Below are 20,079 nucleotides of genomic sequence, written 5' to 3' on the forward strand. Positions count from 1 at the left end.
TTATCCTATCACTGTCCTGTTGTATATCCTATCATGTCACTATCATATCATGCGCACCAAACGGGCCCTAATAGTATATAAAGCTAACTCAAAGGTTGGTATAGTTAAGGAAATTAAAAAAAAACAAACTTTTGTATAAATAATAGTAGTAGTAGGCATAAATTGTATTTTTAGCCCCCTAAATTTTACAAGGTTGCGATTTTAGCACCCTAATTTTGAAAATAATACTTTTGACTCTCTATCTTTATTCTTTTTTGCGAAAAGGTCAATTTTAACTTGGTCAATGCAAACGTGACAAGTCAATTGAATGACTCAGCTTCTTAATTAAAAAAAACCACTTGAAGAAGCATTAAATCCAAGCCAGTTATCTTCTTCCACACTGTTAGAATCTTAATTGAGTCTCAAATACATAATTTCCATGGTATAAGGACTAATTTTTTTGGAATATTTTTTGGAATATTTTTTTTTGGAATATTTTTTGTTGTTGATATAAGGACTAATTTTTTGATAAATAAATTCTCTTTTATTTTACCGTAACAAAAAATTAACTTGTCATCATTGGTCATTCTTTTGGAATATATTGGTCATCAATACATTCTGTAGAATCTATATTTACTCTCAAAGAACTTGTGTTTTTAGTAACGTCGAGGATGCATGGCTTATGTTTTTACTCTTATTAATAAAGTTTCCATTTTTTTATTATTTTTGTGAGACATATATTTATACTCATATATCAATACAACGACCTAATCTTTTGTGTAATTTATGCGGGACCTATATGTTATACTCATATTTAATACGGGGACCTAATTATTTTGATGATTTTTGTGAGTCATGTATTTTCACTAACATATTAATAATTTTTTGAGAAATAAGGACTTATATATATAAATAAATAAAGAGAATACATGAATTTTGGTGTGAACTTTTCATAATACCAACAATATCCTTGATTTTTTTTAGTAGCAACAATAATCTTTTATTAACAAACTCATCATAAAATAAATCACATCTTTTTATTTTAGCAGCAAAAATCTTTTATTAACAAACTCACAATAACATAAGAAATATTTTTTTTTGGACATAAGTTAGACACACGCAGGCGCGTTCGCATGTCCCGCTTATATATAATGAAAATGCATGACTTTTGGTGTGAACTTTTCATAATACCAACAATACCCTTGATTTTTTTTATAGCAACAAAAATCTTTTATTAACAAACTCAACTCAACAAAATATAAGGCACATGTTTTTTTAGCAAGTAAAAATATTTTATTAATAAACCCACCATAACTGAAGACATTTTTTTGAACATTTTTTTGAACATAAGTTACTAATTTTCAAATTTCTAATCTAGACCGTTGAAACTCTCTCAAAGACTCAAACGACACTCGCTACTCTCTCACACACACACTTCACAATCACAACTATTCTTTCCATCTCTCTCTCTATCCGAAAGTGAAACCGTCTCTTCTCTCAAAACCCAAAGAACGCTGCTCTCACACACACTTCAACCCTCTCTTCTCTCCCAACCAAACTCGCTTTCACCATTCTTTCGAAGCGATTCATGTTATCCGATTCGATGTTAACAACTAAGACCAACCTCTTTCCATATTTTTCAAATTTTTGTGTTGTTTTCTTTTTAATTTGTTGTTACTTTGATTTAGGGTTTTGAATTTCTGATTTCTTCCCCCTTTTCTATTTTTCTTTGAATCTGATTTAGAACAAAACCCTTTTCTTTAATTTGTTGTTCAATTTGTGGTCATAGGGTTCAGGTTGGATTCCTTCTGTGATCTTACCGGGTTATGATAACGCTTCACATTCTGAGTTTCTCAATACTCAAGGGATTTTATAACAAGAAAGGTTTCTCTTTTGTAGATCTTTCGCAAGAATCGTGTCAGGAGGAAAAGATTTTGTATAAATTGATATCAGGATTCAGGAGGAAAAGAATCGTGTCTACTTGAATTGTTACTAATTTGAAATACTGTGTTTCATATCAAGATTTAGGGCACTCATTCTTTGATAAATTTTGAACTCACTGGATTTTATTATATCAGCATAACTGACCTTTGTTTAGTTTACCGTGTTGCAGGTTATACGGGATCGTATTATGATAATTCCAACTTCCATTGCAACTGTGGTGATCCCGAATCTCTGTTCATTCCTGGTGAGTTAATTGAAGTTACTACATGCAACCATTCATTGATATAAGAAAATAGTCTTTTTGGTATATAAAATAGGCTATAAAATATAAGGAAATTATCTTACTGGTATATAATAAGAGTCTGTTTGGAATGGATAGACTTATTTGAACTTATCTACCGTCATAAGCACTTGCAAGTCTCTGTTTGAGACAGTTTAAAGAAACATTTTCATTGCTTTCATGATAATGATATCAATACAGTATAGCATATTTAAGCATGTAGGTACTCTTCTGTTATATTTTTTCTTATGCACAAAAATAATTTGGCAACATATAAATTGTTACTATAAATTAAGAAGATACTAACTTATTTCCTTCCTTTTTATTATTCTATTGGGGACAAAATCTGACTTTGTTGTATAACCGAGTCCTAAAATACCCCGATGGTGTCAGATATTTGTATTTCACTTTTCTCTTTGTCCTGCAGTAACCAAAGTGAGTACAACAAGTATAATCAGGCATGCAGCCGGTTGTGAATAATGCAGCAGCTGCTAATATGCCTTTGTCCCAGTAAACGGCTTCTTCACAATCAAAATATATAAGGGTCTGGGAGGTATGTCCACTTCTTTCTTAAACCTAGATTAAAGTTTATCTTTCCGATTTTACAGCAGTGTCTAGAAGTTTCTTAATAATTTCAGTTTGTTCTAGACTTTCAGTATATAATTTTTTTTTCTTGTTAAACTGGCCACACAAATCTTCCAATACCAATAAGTTATATTTTTAAAAATTGTAGGTTGCTCATATGATTCAATCAGAGTCTGATGCACAAAAGAGGGATGAATATATTCAACATTTGATGCAGCTCCCAAATCAGGTATTTTGATTGCTTTAGAAGCCATGTCATTTGCCAAATATCCTTCATGTTATGCCCGACTTTTTGTGAAAATTTTCTGGAAACCAAGTATGATAATTAATGCCTGTGATTTACAATTTTCCCCCCTGCAGAAATGGATGGAAATCATAGGTCAGACACATCAAAATGTTGAGTTTTTGAAGTATCAAGATGTAATATGGACGGTGGATAATATATTACAGGTATAGTTTGTCATTTTTAATGTTATTGTGTTATTCTACTGGATGTTACATTATTTGCACTGCATGCTAGCTGCCATTTGAATTTTTGCTCAATATTTTATGGCCTGACAAGATTCACTGGGATTGGGATTCTTGTTCAATTTTTGATAAATTAGTTGCTGATGTTGGCTAAGCAAATGGTCAAAGTTTTCCCTTGTTGACTTGTCATGGGATGTTTTTCAGTGTGCCGTTCCGTTCCGTTTTTTATTTTTTTTTTTATTTTTTACTGCGTGTCATTCCTTTTTAGAACACTGTTTATGTCGTATTACAAAGTTGGTTACAATTTATTGTGCAACCTTGGTACCCATTGTTAATGTTTGCAAACATCTAACAACTTGACGATGCTGCTGGTGCTGTTTCTGGACTTGCTGTCAAATGGTACATATATCTTTTTACCAACCAATATTATATCGCAGAATCACTCCACATTACAGATTAAGTGTTGTTTTAATTCTTTTTATTATTATTATTATTATTATTATTATTATTATTATTATAAATTGCATCATTCAAATAACATTATTCAGTTATCTTTTTTTTTAGCTTATAAGTTATAGCATCTTTTTTTTTAGCTTATACGTTATTGCATCATTCAAACAACATTACTTGATTTAGGGGACATTTTGATCAATCTTTGTTTGTGGTTTCTCAAAGGCACTGGCTCACATATCTGAGTAGAATAATATAATTTTGATATACTAGATGTAACTATATATTCATTAGCTAAGTCTGTGATAGAGACTTGATTGTGAAAGTGGGCCTTGACTTTGGCCCAAGACTAAGGTGTGATGAGGTGGCATGAGTGCATGGAGAGCATGAGGACTTACTCCACTATATAAGGAGTGTTATGCATAAGGAATAACTTAGCTAGAATTTCAGTTAGAATTAATGGGATCACTTTTAGTGATTTGGGGCACTTAGTGCTTTGGGGCTAGTAGACTCTCTACTAGTTTGTTACCTTTGTTATTTTCATTCTCCATTTTCATAAACTGTGTAATTGTTCAACTGTTTCAATCAATACAATTACATATTTCTCCATTTCAATCTTATTTTCATTATTTGAGATCTAGAGTTCCATCAATTGGTCCGACCTGCCGGATCCGACGGAGAGCCAGTGATGGAGGACGTTTGGACTATGAAGAAGCAATTACCAGATTTTATGGGGACCGATCCTTTTGGCCGGATCACTGCAGCTGAAAGGTTCTTTGAGAAGAATGAAGTTCCCTCTCACGATAAGCTTCAGTGGGCTTTTATGAGCATGGAAGATAAAGAAGCGATGATGTGGTTTTATTATTGGTGTGAAGAGAATCCAGATGCAGACTGGAATTCATTTTCTATAGCTATGATTAGAGAATTTGGAGTACAAATGGTGCAAAATCAAGAATCAGAGCCGAAGGAAACAAAAGGTGCAAAGTTAGAGGAGAACGAGTTCAAATTCAGTGTTGAATCAGAAGCAAAAGATTACCAGACAAAAGCAATGAATGAGGTGCAAAGAGGAAAGGAGCAGGCATTTCTCTTTGAGCCATCGAATGCCAACCTTTATGTGGTGGCTAACGAGAACCAAAGAATCAAAGCAGTTGCCGTTGAACTCCGACCTCCACCAGAACCGCCAAACGCCAATTTACATGCACGGATCTCTTCAAGCTCCGATCTGCAAAGAAGAAAGGAGAAGATGCTTGTTCTCAAACCACCACCGGAGCCGCCAGATGCCGATTTGTTCGCGGCGGTCACGGAAATCAAACAGATCGGCGATGTGATGAACATAAAGAATGGAATCGCACAGATTCCGGTTGCTCCCAAACCACCTATAAAACCGCCGTACACGGGAGCCGGTATTGTGGTGACAAATCGGAACTCGCATGCGTCGACATCAGAGAAGCAAGTTGTGGGATGTCCGGCCACGATCTCACCAAAACCACCAAATCATGTAGGCCTCACACAATGCAAAATTCTATCTACAACAGCGGATTCTCATCTTCACAAATCTGTGCCATCCGTTTTGCACGTTAATGATTTATTACACGTGTCATCATCAGGTCAGTGCACATCCCTCCTTCTCTCTCATGTGTCATCCAAGGGACACCCTTTACCACTTGCTACCTATCATGGTTACACGATGCAATCAGAGCTGTCCAACACAATAGAATGTGAATTGTGTCAATATTTTAATCCAATGAATCAGACCCAATATATTTTTGGTTTGAATTTTAAGGAAGTGGCAATATGGGCTGGAATAGAATTACTGGGCTTTAATAGCAACTGGGCCATAAGAAAGGATAATGGGAATTTGAAGCTTAGGAGGAAGGATCACATTTCAGCTCTACATTACGAGAAAAAGGGGGTTTCATCTGGAGAACAATTATCAAATGCAGAAGACACTTCTTTATTCTTCAAGTTCATTGAAAATAATAACCTTGGCCATTTTTCAAAACCTCGAGTGGCAGCTGATAAAGAAAATTACAATTTTGTAATAAATCCCACCAATGGTTCATGTGAATTTTCAACTAACTCTTTGATGATTCGAATGGATGATCATGATGCACTCATAATTTGTGGGGGAGGAGTTGAAAGGTCCTCAAACATTGAAATATTGCTGAGAGGTGAGAATGTTCTTATGTTCATTAACAAGGAGAGTAGAGAGAGGATCATGAATAGGAGACATTTTTTCCGAGTAGCTCTTGCATCAAAAAATGTAAGAATGGAAGTTATGAAGCTTGACTTAAACTGGCTTGTGCTTATTATGTTAAGTGTTGTAATTGGCTTGGCTTGTTGTGACGCTAAAAATGTTGAGATGGAGGCGAGTCCAGCAACTAATGCATTTTTAAGCTTGCATTCATGTATTCAAGACATGGCAGCAAAGGTACTAACATTCCTTGTCATTCACAATGGGATCCTTGAAGGGGAATGTAGAAAGAAGATAGCCACACTGAATAGTCAAAACAACAAAAGGGAAGTCACATCACTGATGTCTACTCTTCAATTTGAGAATTGTACAATAGAGGATATAGTAAATGATGGTGTGGTCTGGTTCTTGGGAATTGCAGAGGAAACAATATTTCATATATTGGATGCTGCAAATAAGTTTGCTCTTGTTTCAATATTCAATGTATTAGATATATGGAATGATGTTTTGGTGACTGTTTTAGTTGAGATGCATATGAAACAGGGGCATATTTCTTGTGCACATGGGGTTGTGGTATGGAAGGCATTGATAGGAATGTATGGAAGGAAGGGAGAATGTGAGTATGCTTTTGAAATGATATTCTTCTACTCATCGGTGTTGACCAGACAATGGGATCCGGGGAAATTTAATGTTTTTTTGTCAAATGCTGCTTATGAATTTTGTTGGAGAATTGTCTTCATTTCTCATGGGGCTTGTATCCATATTATTGTAGAACCATATGATCTTGCTTTGTGGAATACAGTTATATGGGGGTATGTAAGTGAAAGAAACTTTGTACTTCCTTTCAACATGATGTCGTGGCATTATTTTTTTTTGGTGAAGCAACAATACTTGATAGAATTCAATTTTCCAATGGTAGTTGTTGCTGATACTGAAGTTTGCTGGAGAATGTTCTTCATCTTTCATAGATTGCTCAACTTTGTATTTGATAGAGGCAAGTTGGATGGAGGCAAAATTTCAACCTTGAGGACAAGGTTGTTTGAAGGGGTGGGTATTGATAGAGACTTGATTGTGAAAGTGGGCCTTGACTTTGGCCCAAGACTAAGGTGTGATGAGGTGGCATGAGTGCATGGAGAGCATGAGGACTTACTCCACTATATAAGGAGTGTTATGCATAAGGAATAACTTAGCTAGAATTTCAGTTAGAATTAATGGGACCACTTTTAGTGATTTGGGGCACTTAGTGCTTTGGGGCTAGTAGACTCTCTACTAGTTTGTTACCTTTGTTATTTTCATTCTCCATTTTCATAAACTGTGTAATTGTTCAACTGTTTCAATCAATACAATTACATATTTCTCCATTTCAATCTTATTTTCATTATTTGAGATCTAGAGTTCCATCAGTCTGTTGTTTAGGTTTTCATTCACTGAATCTCGCTTGCTCTGTTTAGGTTTTCGATTTCTTCAATTTAGTTTTTCTTCCTTTTTTTAGCTTCTGTTCCAGTGTTTGATTGGTTTGATTGATGCTAAAAGGTAGTGTTTTTGATTGGTTTGGTTTTGAGCTAGTATAAGATATTGGGATTTGGCATGAGTGGATAAGATGTGGATTTTGCTCACATGGAAGTTGTTTCTCTTATATCTGCTCCAAAGTATCCAGAAAAACAGGTTAATTATTTTCCGTTAATGTACCTTTTTATAGTGATTTGTTGTTGTGTTGTGTGTGTGATTCTTGTGAATTTTCAGTTCATTTACCTGTTTATCTGCTCCAAAGTATCCAGAAGGAATTCTAATACTGTAGTAAATGTCTGCAGTTTGGGTACATTTGTAACATCATTTGGTGCTTCTGCAGTTCTTACGTTTTGTAGAATGCAGATATCATAATAATGACATGAAGTCATGAACTGGTTAATCCTTGGTAAGAGTTCATCCCCTTTGTTTTGATCATAAGTTTGTCGGCTGAAGTCATGAACTGGTTGTAATGTGTTTTATTCTTTGTTTATGCTGATATTTTTTCACTTTCTTCCACAATCCTTTTCAAGTTCTTTTTCTAACTGAACTTTGAACTTTTTTACATGTCAACTTCACTCTTTACCTCAACTGATGAAATTCCACAAAATCTCAAGAATCTAGGCGATATTTTGGACATGAATCTACACAATACTGGAGTATTGAAGCATTAAGTATGTGATATATTTTTCATTTGTTTTACTTCTTTTAATAGTAATTTTTTTTGACTTGGAGACACATAGTTGATAGTAGAATATATGAGGTACCTGAAATGAGCTTTCTCCAGGGATATTGTTGTCATAATCAGTAGAATTTGGTTAGAATGTTATTCTACATTTATTTTTGTTTTGGGTTTTGAAGAAATGGTGGTATGTTCATGCACGATGAGGCCACCCCGCAATACACTGACCTGTTTGATCAGACCACTCTCGGACATCAATTCATCAAAGATGAGTTTCGTAAGATTCCAAGAGTTGTTTCCCAGATTGATCTGTTTGGCCATTCTGCAGTTCATGCTTACTTGCTTCGAGCGGAGGTATGATTGTCAGCAGAGGGTGATAAACATTTACCTTCTTAATATGTTCCTGCAAGCTAGATTTACCTAAAAATGTTAATTTTGCATTGTTTTGATAGGTACTACACAACGTATGGACATGTGGAGAAACTAGCAGAAGAAATAAAGAAAGGAGCTGCTTCGGTGGAAGGCGTTGAGGCCAATTTATGGCAGGGAAGTATCTGTTACACATTTTCCATTTCCTTCTGCACTCCGTGGCGTCACATCATAAAATTGAGTAATAGCTAAGGCTCATTTTGTAGTTAACGAGTTTCTGACATTGGAATATCCATTAACCATTTCCTGAACGAAATTAACCGGCTATATGAACTGCGTTAACCACTTTAAAAACTTGTCGCTTAAGTTGTCTAATTTAGCTTTACAAAAAAAAAATATCATTTCTCTTCTAGAGCTTACTTGCTAGGTAAGATGAGCGAGGCACCGAAAAGTGATGTACAAATCAACACCATGATGAACTCGTCGAGGCTAATGGTTTTGTGATCATTATCCACTTGTAGTACAATTTTTGTTATTAACGTCAATAACTCAGGATTGTTAGTTTTTTGATCATCAGCTTCAAATGACATTTTCTGTCTGAATGCAAATTCTTCCCAATGTTTTTGAATTTTTGCACACAAGCCATTGTCAATATTGCAGAGTTGCTTTTGAACTATGAAAACAGAAGTACTATTGTGGGAATGTCAGCTAATGTGGAAAAAAAAACAAGTCAGCTAGATTTACCTAACAATGTTAATTTTGCATTGTTTTGATAGGTACTACACCATGTATGGACATGTGGAGAAACTAGCAGAAGAAATAAAGAAAGGAGCTGCTTCGGTGGAAGGCGTTGACCCGTTGAGGCCAATTTATGGCAGGGAAGTATTTGTTACACATTATCCATTTCCTTCCGCACTCCGTGGCGTCACATCATAAAATTGAGTAATAGCTAAGGCTCATTTTGTAGTTAACGAGTTTCTGACATTGGAATATCCATTAACCATTTACTGAACGAAATTAACCGGCTATATGAACTGTGTTAACCACTTTAAAAACTTGTTCGTAAGTTGTCTAATTTAGCTTTACAAAAAAAAAAATCATTTCTCTTCCAGAGCTTACTTGCTAGGTAAGATGAGCGAGGCACCAAAGAGTGATGTACAAATCAACACCCCAGATGAACTCGCCGAGGCTAATGGTTTTGTGATCATTATCCACTTGTAGTACAATTTTTGTTATTAATGTCTATAACTCAGGATTGTTAGTTTTTTGATCATCAGCTTCAATTGAGATTTTTTGTCTCAATGCAAATTCTTCCCAATGTTTGTCCGGTTGTCCCTTTGCTTTTCGTCGACTGTGTATATAAAGGTGGCTTCATCGCTTTCGCTTGTCTTTTTGTCTTGCAGAGCTTGTTTTGTTTCTTGTTTGGTTTGTTATGAACTGATTTGTTCTTCCTATTTGTTTTATTTCTAATTTTTTCAGTTTTATTGTGTATCCATTACTCTCATATTTCTTCATGTTTGGCCTGTTTTTGTTGCAGGCAAGTTTCATGTCCGACTTATTTTTTTTTTGCATACAAGGTATGTTTTGCTTAACAACCATTCTCTTTTAAGGTCATTGTTTTGATTGTTTTTCATTATGTGATCAAAACATTCTTACCATACTTTAGAATTTGTCAACCCTATTTTCTTAATTTTTACAGATTCACTTTCGTTTCGAACTGCAGTTAACAATATGTTTCTCTCGTCTTAATCATGTTCTCATTTTGTTCATAGTATTCATTTTTGTGGAATATTTGTTTACTTTCATACATCATCTTTTGAGCGACTTGAAATATAGATATGTGGCTATGAACTTAAAACATGTATGAGTTTTGTATCTATTGCTGGAGTTTTTGAAGAAAATTTGTGATTAGCTTTGGAATATTTTTGTTTCAGCCTTGGCAAATTGAATGACAAGAAACAACAACTACTAGACATGGAAAACATAATCAACAAATTTTCCTCTTTCTGAATTAATTTTTTCATTTTATTTTTACGCCCCCCCCCCCCCCCCCCACTTGTTTGATATAATGCTTCTGCAAACTTTCACTCATAAAATACTGTTTCAAGCAATAGAGTAATTAGTTAGGATTTGGCAAACTTTCACTTGTGCTATTAGTTAGGATTTGGCAGAGGTTTAGGTTTGTCAGTTAGTTATGAAATATGTGGCTTGAAAATAGGATAATTTAGAGTGATTATGAGTCTTTTTTTTAGTAGGTCTGGCACATACTTAAAATCAACATTTTAGTTCAAACTTGGTGTGGAGTTCATTTGTTTATTTAGTAGTAGAAACTGTATCTTTATCTACTTACTTTTATAAATGGCAATTAAAGGAATGTATGATGTTTTATATCACATCATTATGGTAATCAAATTTTTGCTTAATTCTAAAAGAACTCATTTGTTAAATAAATCTTCTGCATAAAGAGTAAAACTGAATTTGAACATAAATATGTTTTATTCATCCCATGTTTTGCTTGTGATACAAACTACATATACTCTCCAATTGATCAAATTTAAAAGCTTGAAACTATCACACTGGAAAATAGTTGAGGCAATACATGTTTTTACTTAGATTTTGCTAATAAATGGGGAGATTAGTGGGTTTTAATGATAACACTAATCACTATTTACACAGGAATTTGTCCTGAATCACCAAGCTTTAGAGACATTGACATGCCACCAGTAGAAGTGCTCTCAAACTGTTCTTGTTAGGATTATGTACTTCCACGCATTCCTAATTGTTTGTAATCAAAGGAGTACCACTTCAAGTCCACACTGGATCTCTAGGCCACTGTGAATGTGAGTGTCTTACAAAAATTTTCACTTTCTTACAATTTTTTTGAATACATCTTTATGTGTTCCTTTAGAATTCTAGGATAAATTTCCCACCTTCCTATAGGACCAATGCACAAAAAGTATTGCGATGGTTGTTGTGTATAATAACTCATGGAACTGTAAATGTTTTATTCATTTGTTTGGTTTTAGGATCAATTTTTTTTTTTTTAATGTTGTAGAACTAAGATTTTGTCTACCCTCAAGTGGTTAAAATGTATTCATCACTATTTATCATTGAGGTATTCGTCACTATAATCATACCTAAAATTGGCCAAAAACCATAAAAACGACTACAAACACTAAAATTGGCCAAAAACCATTAAAAACGACTACAAACACTAAAATTGGCCAAAAACCATTAAAAACGACTACAAACACTAAAATTAGCCAAAAACCCAAATATCGACTACATGTCAAGTTCACTCTTCACCTCAACTGATGAAATTCCACAAAATCTCAAGTATCTAGGCGATATTTTGGACACGAATCTACACAATACTGGAGTATTGAAGCATTATCCAGGGATATTTTTCATTTATTTTACTTGTTTTAATAGTAATGTTTTTCGACTGGGAGACACATAGTTGATAGTAGAATTTATGAGGTACCTGAAATGAGCTTTATCCCGGGATATTGTTGTCATAATCAGTACAGTTTGATTAGAATGTTATTCGACATTTATTTTTGTTTTGGGTTTTGAAGAAACGGTGGTATGTTCATGCACGATGAGGCCACCCTGCAATACACTGACCTGTTTGATCAGACCACTCCCGGACATCAATTCATCAAAGATGAGTTTCATAAGATTCCAAGAGTTGTTTGGCAGATTGATCCGTTTGGTCATTCTGCAGTTCATGCTTACTTTCTTGGAGCTGAGGTATGATTGTCAGTAGAGGGTGATAACATTTACCTTCTTAATATGTTCCTGCAAGCTAGATTTACTTAAAAATGTTAATTTTGCATTGTTTTGATAGGTACTACTCCAAGTATGGACATGTGGAGAAACTAGCAGAAGAAATAAAGAAAGGAGCTGTTTCGGTGGAAGGCGTTGAGGCCAATTTATGGCAGGGAAGTATCTGTTACACATTTTCCATTTCCTTCCGCACTCCGTGGCATCACATCATGAAATTGAGTAATAGCTAAGGCTCATTTTGTAGTTAATGAGTTTCTGACATTGGAATATCCATTAACAATTTACTGAACGAAATTAACCGGCTATATGAACTCCGCTAACCACTTTAAAAACTTGTCGCATAAGTTGTCTAATTTAGCTTTACAAAAATAAAAAAAAATCATTTATCTTCCAGAGCTTACTTGCTAATATGAAATTAACTGCCTATAATATATGAACTGTGAGCTACCTGAGACATTGCATGAGGAAGTGCTTGGTAAGATGATCGAGGCACCAAAGAGGAATGTACAAATCAACACCCCAGATGAACTCGCCGAGGCTGATGGTTTTGTGTTTTGCTTCCCAACAAGATTTGGAATGATGGCTGCTCAACTCAAAGCTTTTCTTGTTTATGGAGAACACAACAGCATGCAGGCAAGCCTGCTAGAATCTTCGACAACACCGATTCTCAAGGCGGCGAACAAGAGACTACAGCGTAAGAGCATCCGTCTCTGTACTTTGTTTCTTAGATTGTGTTCGGATAAATAACTTAATTTAACATTTATATAGAATAAACACTTATAAATATGTGTTTATGTATAAACTAGTTTTAGCAGACTAGCAAAACTCTGTTTCAAGTTTGCTTTAATTCCACTTCTTCACATGTTCACTTTAATTAATCATGATGGGGATGTCTGTGTATGGATAATTCATAGGTTTTGGTGTGCATCTTTAATTTACTATTTATGTGTTCCAGTCTAGTTGCTGTTTTAGAGATTAGCCATATCCATGCGTGATGTTTATATTGTTGTTTGTTTGCACCATATTTTAGAGATTTATAAGCTTATCTGTAACTATAGAAGAACAAGCAGGTGTATCACATTGTTTTGACATCGTTTCTTGCTGCTTTTGGTGAATTTTGATTAACGTGAACTAGTGCTTTATGCTTCTCTTGACTTTATAAAAGTATACAAAATTAGACCAAAATATAAAAATATTTAACATCTTTTATGTGTTTTTTTTTTGTTTCTATCAGATTTAGGGTTTTTGTTCCTCTATGTCTTTGATTATGATATGATGATGATTTAGGTTTTGCAAGTTTTAAAGTCTTGCAACAATCCAATTTTAGGCACTCTTCTCTGATAAATTTTGGACTCACTGGATTTTATTATATCACCAGAACTGACCTTTGTTTAGTTTACTGTGCTGCAGGTTATACCGGGATCGTATTATGGTAATTCGAACTTCCATTGCAACTGTGGTGATCCCGAATCTCTGTCAATTCCTGGTGAGTTAATTGAAGTTACTACTTGCAACCATTCATTGATATAAGGAAATAAATTTCTGGTATATAATAAGAGTCTGTTTGGATAGACTTATTTGAACTTATCTACTACCATAAACACTTGTAAGTCTGTTTGAGACAGTTTAAGAAACTGCTTATGACTTGTCCGTAAACTATTTCTAGCTTATTTTTATTAGTTCTCCACGATAGTTTATGAACACAGCTTATTGTTTATATAAAAACAAATTGACTTTATTTTATTATTTTTTTATAAAAATAGTTGATATATAAGTGCATGCTACAAGTGCATAGTTAAGCTGTTAATTCAAACATGACCTAAATGTGTAGCTGATTTTGGTTTTCTTCCAGAGCTGAAAAGTTTAGCTGGTCTAAAGAGGAAGTTAGCTGATGAAGTAGGAAAATGCAAAGGTCGTTTTATTTGATCTTTTATTTACTTTGATGGAAAAATTTTATATTTCAAAAGAATTGGGGATGAATTTTAGATAGGGAAATTACTGATTATTTTCCCCATTTGTCAACCCTCATGTGTTTCTTCTGCGCTAAAGATTATTAGATGAAATTTTCTGTATGCCTATGGTGTGACTGCCCTTTTTGGCCTGATGATCGTATGTGCCGATTGTGAGACCGTAGTGTATGTCAATGTCCAGAAAGTGAGTTCCCAGAGCCATTTAAGAAGAAGCCTAAATGCCTTCCATTGAATGATCTTATCCGTCAAGGGGACTCTAAACTTGTCTGCATGCAGGTTTGCTATTTATATTCTTCTTTATGTTAAGTTTATTCTAACATAATTAAATGTTTATACGTTTTATTATAGTATATTTTCATTGTTTCTTTGGTTTTTGCATCTTATAGCGCTTTAAACTTTTCCTTATTTTTGATTGAACATTTAAGAAAACTGTGTGTAAAATAAAAACATTATTGTGGTAAACTTGATTAATTTTGGGAGAATACTCGAAGCTTAAGTTCATAGACATTGCCTCTTTGGCGATGACACCTAGCATCCTTTCGAAGCACTTGATGCCAGGTTTCATTTCCGTTGGCAGTAGATGAGTTAGGTCCAACAAAACGCGTTATAGTGCTTTTTGAAACATGTTATTAGTACACATTGTTAAAAGAGTGGAACTGAGGAAAACATAGTAGAATACTTTGCCGCCCCATTAAATTCTTTCTGTTCGCAAAACTCGCAATGAGTCTTCATACTCACTTTGAGGCTTGAGCCATTATTTTTTCATCTGCTCACCTGGTTTTAGGGCTGAGCAAGAATGTTCAGACCGACCGAGACCCGTTAAAACTGCACAGACCGACCGAGACTCGGGCGGGTTATATTGGGCTTCGGGTTGCCTGATAAGAAATTATGGTTACAAGCAGTTGGCCATGGTCGGTGGCGGTTTTGAAATTTACTGGCTATCGATGGCCGAAACCGACCGCACTGGAGAAATTGTGGAACAAATATAGTTATTATTACTGTAATATTATATTGAGAAATAAGGAATGAGCATGTCTCAAAGCCAGATTTAAGCTTCTCTTTTCGGTGAGCCTTTCTATACACCACGTGATACCCTTTCATTCATGTTGACATGTCTTATTCAAACAAAAAGACTAGTAGTAGTACTACTTTTCAGACACAAAACTATTGACTCAAAAGTAAAACCACTATTCTAAACAAGTGGCCACAAAAAACCATCCAACTCAATATAATATATAATATTTAATATAGTATCAAGAACATTTTCTTCTTCATCTTGTCATAGTTTTTGCTCTATTTTCATGGCCAAACAGTGTCTCATTTTACAATGGAGATGAAGGCAAGAACATCTTAACAGTGGTGGTTAACCGAATTAACCCACCCGTGCAAACCGCCATTCGCTTAACCCGACAACCGACAAAACCGCTGCCATGTTTGGTCGGAAATGGGTACATATTTCAACACTTCGGTTTGCTTCATCTTTGCAATTTTGGAACCGAAACCGCCCGTATCTGACCATTGCTCAGCCCTACCTGGTTTTACCGCTTCCTTTGTAACCAAAACATGGAAAATATTTGCTCCTCGAACAAATTAACATAGCCCTTAATGTCAACCCATATTTGTCTTAGCCTTTTAAAATTAGTATACTCTCACTGGTTTTGATAACCCTGAGTTTAAAATGAAAAGTACATTCAGATAACCAATAGGTTGGTTGAGACATTGTTTTGCTTAAATGTTGGACAAAGTTGGTTTAAATTATCAAATTTTTCTGCTGCTGCATTAAGTTATCAAAAAAACTTAAAACAGACACTCTACAATACATCTCGGTATTAAGTTATCAAAAAAACTTAAAACTCATTGTGTTATTATCACATTATTTACCTCAAGTTTTCTTTGTCCATCCATTTGGCAGCAGCTAGCTGCATGCAAGTTGCTTGGTGGTACTGATACATGAATACACTTTAAACACATATTTTCTAGTAGAGCAATGCTAGTGTCACACTCTTTTACACACTCCTTTAACACACTCCAATAATAATATGACATGTCATTCACTTATTTTGTTAAATAACCTACAACCGTTTCATTTTAAATGAAGCAATTTGTTTTATCTTTATCATTTATTTTATATTAATTATTTATTTTAACTATTCATCTTCCTTATTCAAACAAGAACATGTCTCTTCCTTCTGCAATGTCTCCATGGGAACACCCAAATTTTCTTCAAGTTCTGCAAGTTCAACAGCAAGACCCAAATTGACAAAAATTATTTGCATATTTCCCAAATTCCCATTGGAATTTAAATCAATCCACCAAAAGAATGGGTTCATATAGATCTGAAAGAAGGAAAAATAAAAAACTGCAACAAAATTGAATCTAACACCATTTCTGTCCACCGCTCTTCTCACGGAGCCTTAAGTGGACGTTACCGCTCATACAGCTACCAGCCGAGCAAAAATGGAACCAACTCATTCTGTCATAAAAAATGATTTCCCTATCTCAAAAATGGTGTATATCACTCGCAACCAAAACATCGATGGCGGCCACAAGAACTTCAAGCATCAGGCACATAAAAGACGATAAGGTTTTGATGAGAAAGACAAATTGGAAAATGTTTTGTTGTATCGATGGCGGCCACTGTGTGTCTTTGTTGTATGGGGATGTGCAAGACAAATTGGAAAATGTTGGGAGTTTTTTTTTTTTTTTTTCTTGTCATTATTTTGCGATACTTTTTCTCAAGACCTGAACAACCGGTTAACAGGTTGAAGAATAAAAAAGGTGAATGACCTGGCAAAATTCTATTGGGGTGTGTTAAAAGAGTGTGTTAAAGAGTGTGACCATTGGGAACATGATAATGGAACAAACAAAAGATTCAAAGTAATTTGGCGTAAATCATGTTAGTCTCGAAAATGCAACTTAGTACATGAAAAACATCTGAGTTCATCTAGGTGTTTTTTAAAATAATCCAATAGTGTTTGTCGTTGCAGGATATTCCTCCCTGAAAAACCTGCAGTACTTCTCTAGGGTGTATTCCTCTGATTCAAATATCTACTAAATATCATAAAATAACCAAAGAATCTCAATTGTTTACGTAATTACATTGAAGGCTTCTATACAGATCTAATAAATCCAAACACCATAATAATAAGCTTTTCCTGTTCTAAGTTGGAATAAGACAATCCAAAATAGAATAAAATCACTAAGAAAAATTAAAAGAAATATATACTTACAAAATTAAAACCCTTAACAAATGATAGAACAAAGTTAAAGTATTCTAATCCATTTCATTTTCATTTTCTAGCACATGGTCACTATCATTTACCGTTTGTTTCTCTTCAATGTTCCAACGCTACTGCTTGAAACAGATTGATGGTTCATGGAAGGTCAAGAATGAGAACTTGTCTACATTGTATAAGGTGGCCAAAGAACTCAAGGAGAAATTTGTGTCATTCAAGATCAGTCATGTTCTAAGGGTACGTACCAGTTTACTGAACACTTGGTATATATTAATTTCATTTGGCTTTTATAGTTTATATTAGCTATTTATCAAGTATCGTAATCTTGCAAATTATCTAAAGTAGGAGAAATAAGTGTTTTCAGTCAAAAAATATGAACATGTAATGCCTTCTGGAACTTCTTAATGTTATAATTTTCCCCTTCAAAAGATTTGTTTATATGATACACAAATTGTTGGAACCCGCTCAACCTAAGGGTATTACCTATTTAGTATTTAATACTAAAAATCAATGAGATGAAGGTGGTAGTATTTAGCGCACGAATAGAATATATAATGATAAAGAATAGAATGGAGTACTTTTTTATTATTCTTAGTTCCAATCTTATAGTGGAACCAAAATATATTACTTTTTGAGCTCATGTCCAATTATATTCAAGTTAAAATTAACCAAACATAGAATGGAATCTATATGCTTTGTTCGTCCTTAGGTACACATCAACTAAATGCTATGCATTGCCTTCTTAGTGGTACAAATATGTTTTCATTGAATTCTATAAATGCACCAGCACCATCCCCTTTCTGGTTGAATTTGTTTTTTAAATCGCTATTTGTTGATGACATGATGTGCATAATTTCCTAGATGCTAATTCTACTTCCTAGACAGGCCTACTAAAGTCAAGTCCTTCATTGCATATGAATGGTTTTCCCTTTAGGAATCATCTGTTTAATGAATCACTTCTTTCCTTTGAGATTTAATGTGTCGGGAAAGGGCCTCATTTAAAACTTACACATGCACATTAATAAGACTCCAGATGCTTTTATTTGTGCTTCAAAAATAACTTTCTTTATTCCTTCCTTTGTCAAGAACTTCAACTCTGACGCTGATGCTCAAGCAAATTTGGCCATCCATCTTGCTGGTGAGCCTTTCAAAATCTTCAAACATTTGTTCAGATTTAATGTTCATGTACCTCTTTTCATTTGTATGTACTTATGTTAGACCTTTCTAAGCTTTTTCTCCTTTTACAGATGGCCAAGTTCAGGAAGAGTATGTAGGTTAATAATTTATTCATGGCAGTTAATGGTTATGTTTTGGGTTTGTGGCAGAATACCTACAATTTACGGATTCTTGTCACCGTTCTTTCAAACCTCAAGATCGAATAATTTTGAATTAGTCCTCTATCACTCGTCATGACCATTTGACTAATGTTTTGTAGTCCAATGTAGTTTTACTGATACAAGCTGGGCCCCAGCAGCCAGCAGTGCCAATGGTAGTAATTTTTACCATCAGAGCTTTTCAATTTCTGTCAGGTTGTGGAGTGAAAGGTTCCCACTAGCCACTTGAAATTGGATTTTGTGATTTTCAAATTTTCATTCTTGGGATATATGGTAGACCAGAAATTCTTTATTGTCTATTGTAGACATGATTATTATTAGAATTAAATTATTACACTAATTATGCTGCTTGTCTATTGTGCTGTTTCATTTCTTGTAATATTAAGCTATTTTCACAAAATAAATGGAATGCAAGATTCTAGCTAACGCTAATAGATAAAGACATTTCTTGACATCTACCTTAACTTCACACCAGACTTTGTTGGATGTGAGATTACTTCCTTATCAATTGTACGTGCATATCTTAACTTATTAACGATTAAATGACTAGTGAGAGCGGCAATGAAGTGGATCCTCTCCTGCTGTGTTCTCTCCTGCCCTATTGTCAACTGTTGGATTAATCCAACGGAAGAGAGACAAACACTGAAAAGCAAAACTGAATAGAGAGAAACGAATTGAGCTTTGTTTTCTTTTTTATTTGTGCGAGTTTTCTTCACCGCGCCATTACGGTGGCGTTGTCTTGTTCACAACGGTGGCAAAAGTTAATATATAAGTCCAAATTTATGCATGGTGCATAAACCATTTCCAACCATTAGATGGGTGTTACACATGTAATAATCCTAGTCACTCTTCAAGGGAGAGGTAATCACGCGTGTTCTCCTTTTCTTCAACCTTTCTCGCGTTCTCTCCCATGCTCTCTTTTTACGAGTGATTCGATTGTCTATTTTTGAAAATAACATAAGGTATCTCTCTAAAATCGAATGACGATCAAAACGGTATAAGGTTCGTCGTCTCCCGTTGAGAAACAAGAGAGAACGAACCGGGTCGGTAAATCGGGTCGCGTGACCCTTGAATTGCAGAAATGGGTGAAGGTGGAGATGAACAGTGCGCGTCATCTACACCCAGTCGCAGCTGAGGCGCGTGGAGGCGCGTGTGGGTCCTATGAAATCCGTTTTTGTAATTTTGTTTTATATAAAAATAATACATAATTTTCTTGAAATTTGGGTATCTCTTTGGGAATTTTTGGACACCTGTAACTATTTTTAATTATTTAAATGAGGAAGAAATGTTATT

The 20,079-nt window shown here is 34.6% G+C and overlaps 1 protein-coding gene across 35 annotated transcripts; it reads left to right on the forward strand.

Annotated features, from left to right (window-relative positions):
- The first annotated feature begins 1,374 nt into the window (after positions 1-1,374).
- On the forward strand, positions 1,375-19,212 carry LOC123895597. Of its 35 annotated transcripts, none has more exons than XM_045946041.1 (19): positions 1,375-2,167; positions 2,631-2,756; positions 2,937-3,017; positions 3,149-3,238; positions 3,694-7,565; positions 7,712-7,815; positions 8,024-8,080; positions 8,268-8,442; positions 8,541-9,822; positions 9,995-10,034; positions 11,134-11,297; positions 12,036-12,210; positions 12,308-12,940; positions 13,657-13,732; positions 14,099-14,158; positions 14,296-14,492; positions 17,582-17,689; positions 18,539-18,590; positions 18,700-19,212. In XM_045946041.1, the coding sequence occupies exon 5, from the start codon at positions 4,395-4,397 to the stop codon at positions 7,023-7,025; it is 2,631 nt and encodes an 876-aa protein (XP_045801997.1). In that variant the 5' UTR covers positions 1,375-2,167; positions 2,631-2,756; positions 2,937-3,017; positions 3,149-3,238; positions 3,694-4,394; the 3' UTR covers positions 7,026-7,565; positions 7,712-7,815; positions 8,024-8,080; positions 8,268-8,442; positions 8,541-9,822; positions 9,995-10,034; positions 11,134-11,297; positions 12,036-12,210; positions 12,308-12,940; positions 13,657-13,732; positions 14,099-14,158; positions 14,296-14,492; positions 17,582-17,689; positions 18,539-18,590; positions 18,700-19,212. The 35 variants fall into 35 exon arrangements, 23 of the variants coding, with proteins under 23 accessions (XP_045801997.1, XP_045801992.1, XP_045801990.1 ...); XR_006804429.1 differs by having other exon boundaries at positions 1,391-2,167; positions 7,467-7,565; XM_045946036.1 differs by having other exon boundaries at positions 8,024-8,442; positions 13,642-13,732.
- The last annotated feature ends 867 nt before the right edge of the window (positions 19,213-20,079 follow it).

Source organism: Trifolium pratense, linkage group LG7, assembly GCF_020283565.1.
Source record: "Trifolium pratense cultivar HEN17-A07 linkage group LG7, ARS_RC_1.1, whole genome shotgun sequence".
NCBI lineage: Eukaryota > Viridiplantae > Streptophyta > Magnoliopsida > Fabales > Fabaceae > Trifolium > Trifolium pratense.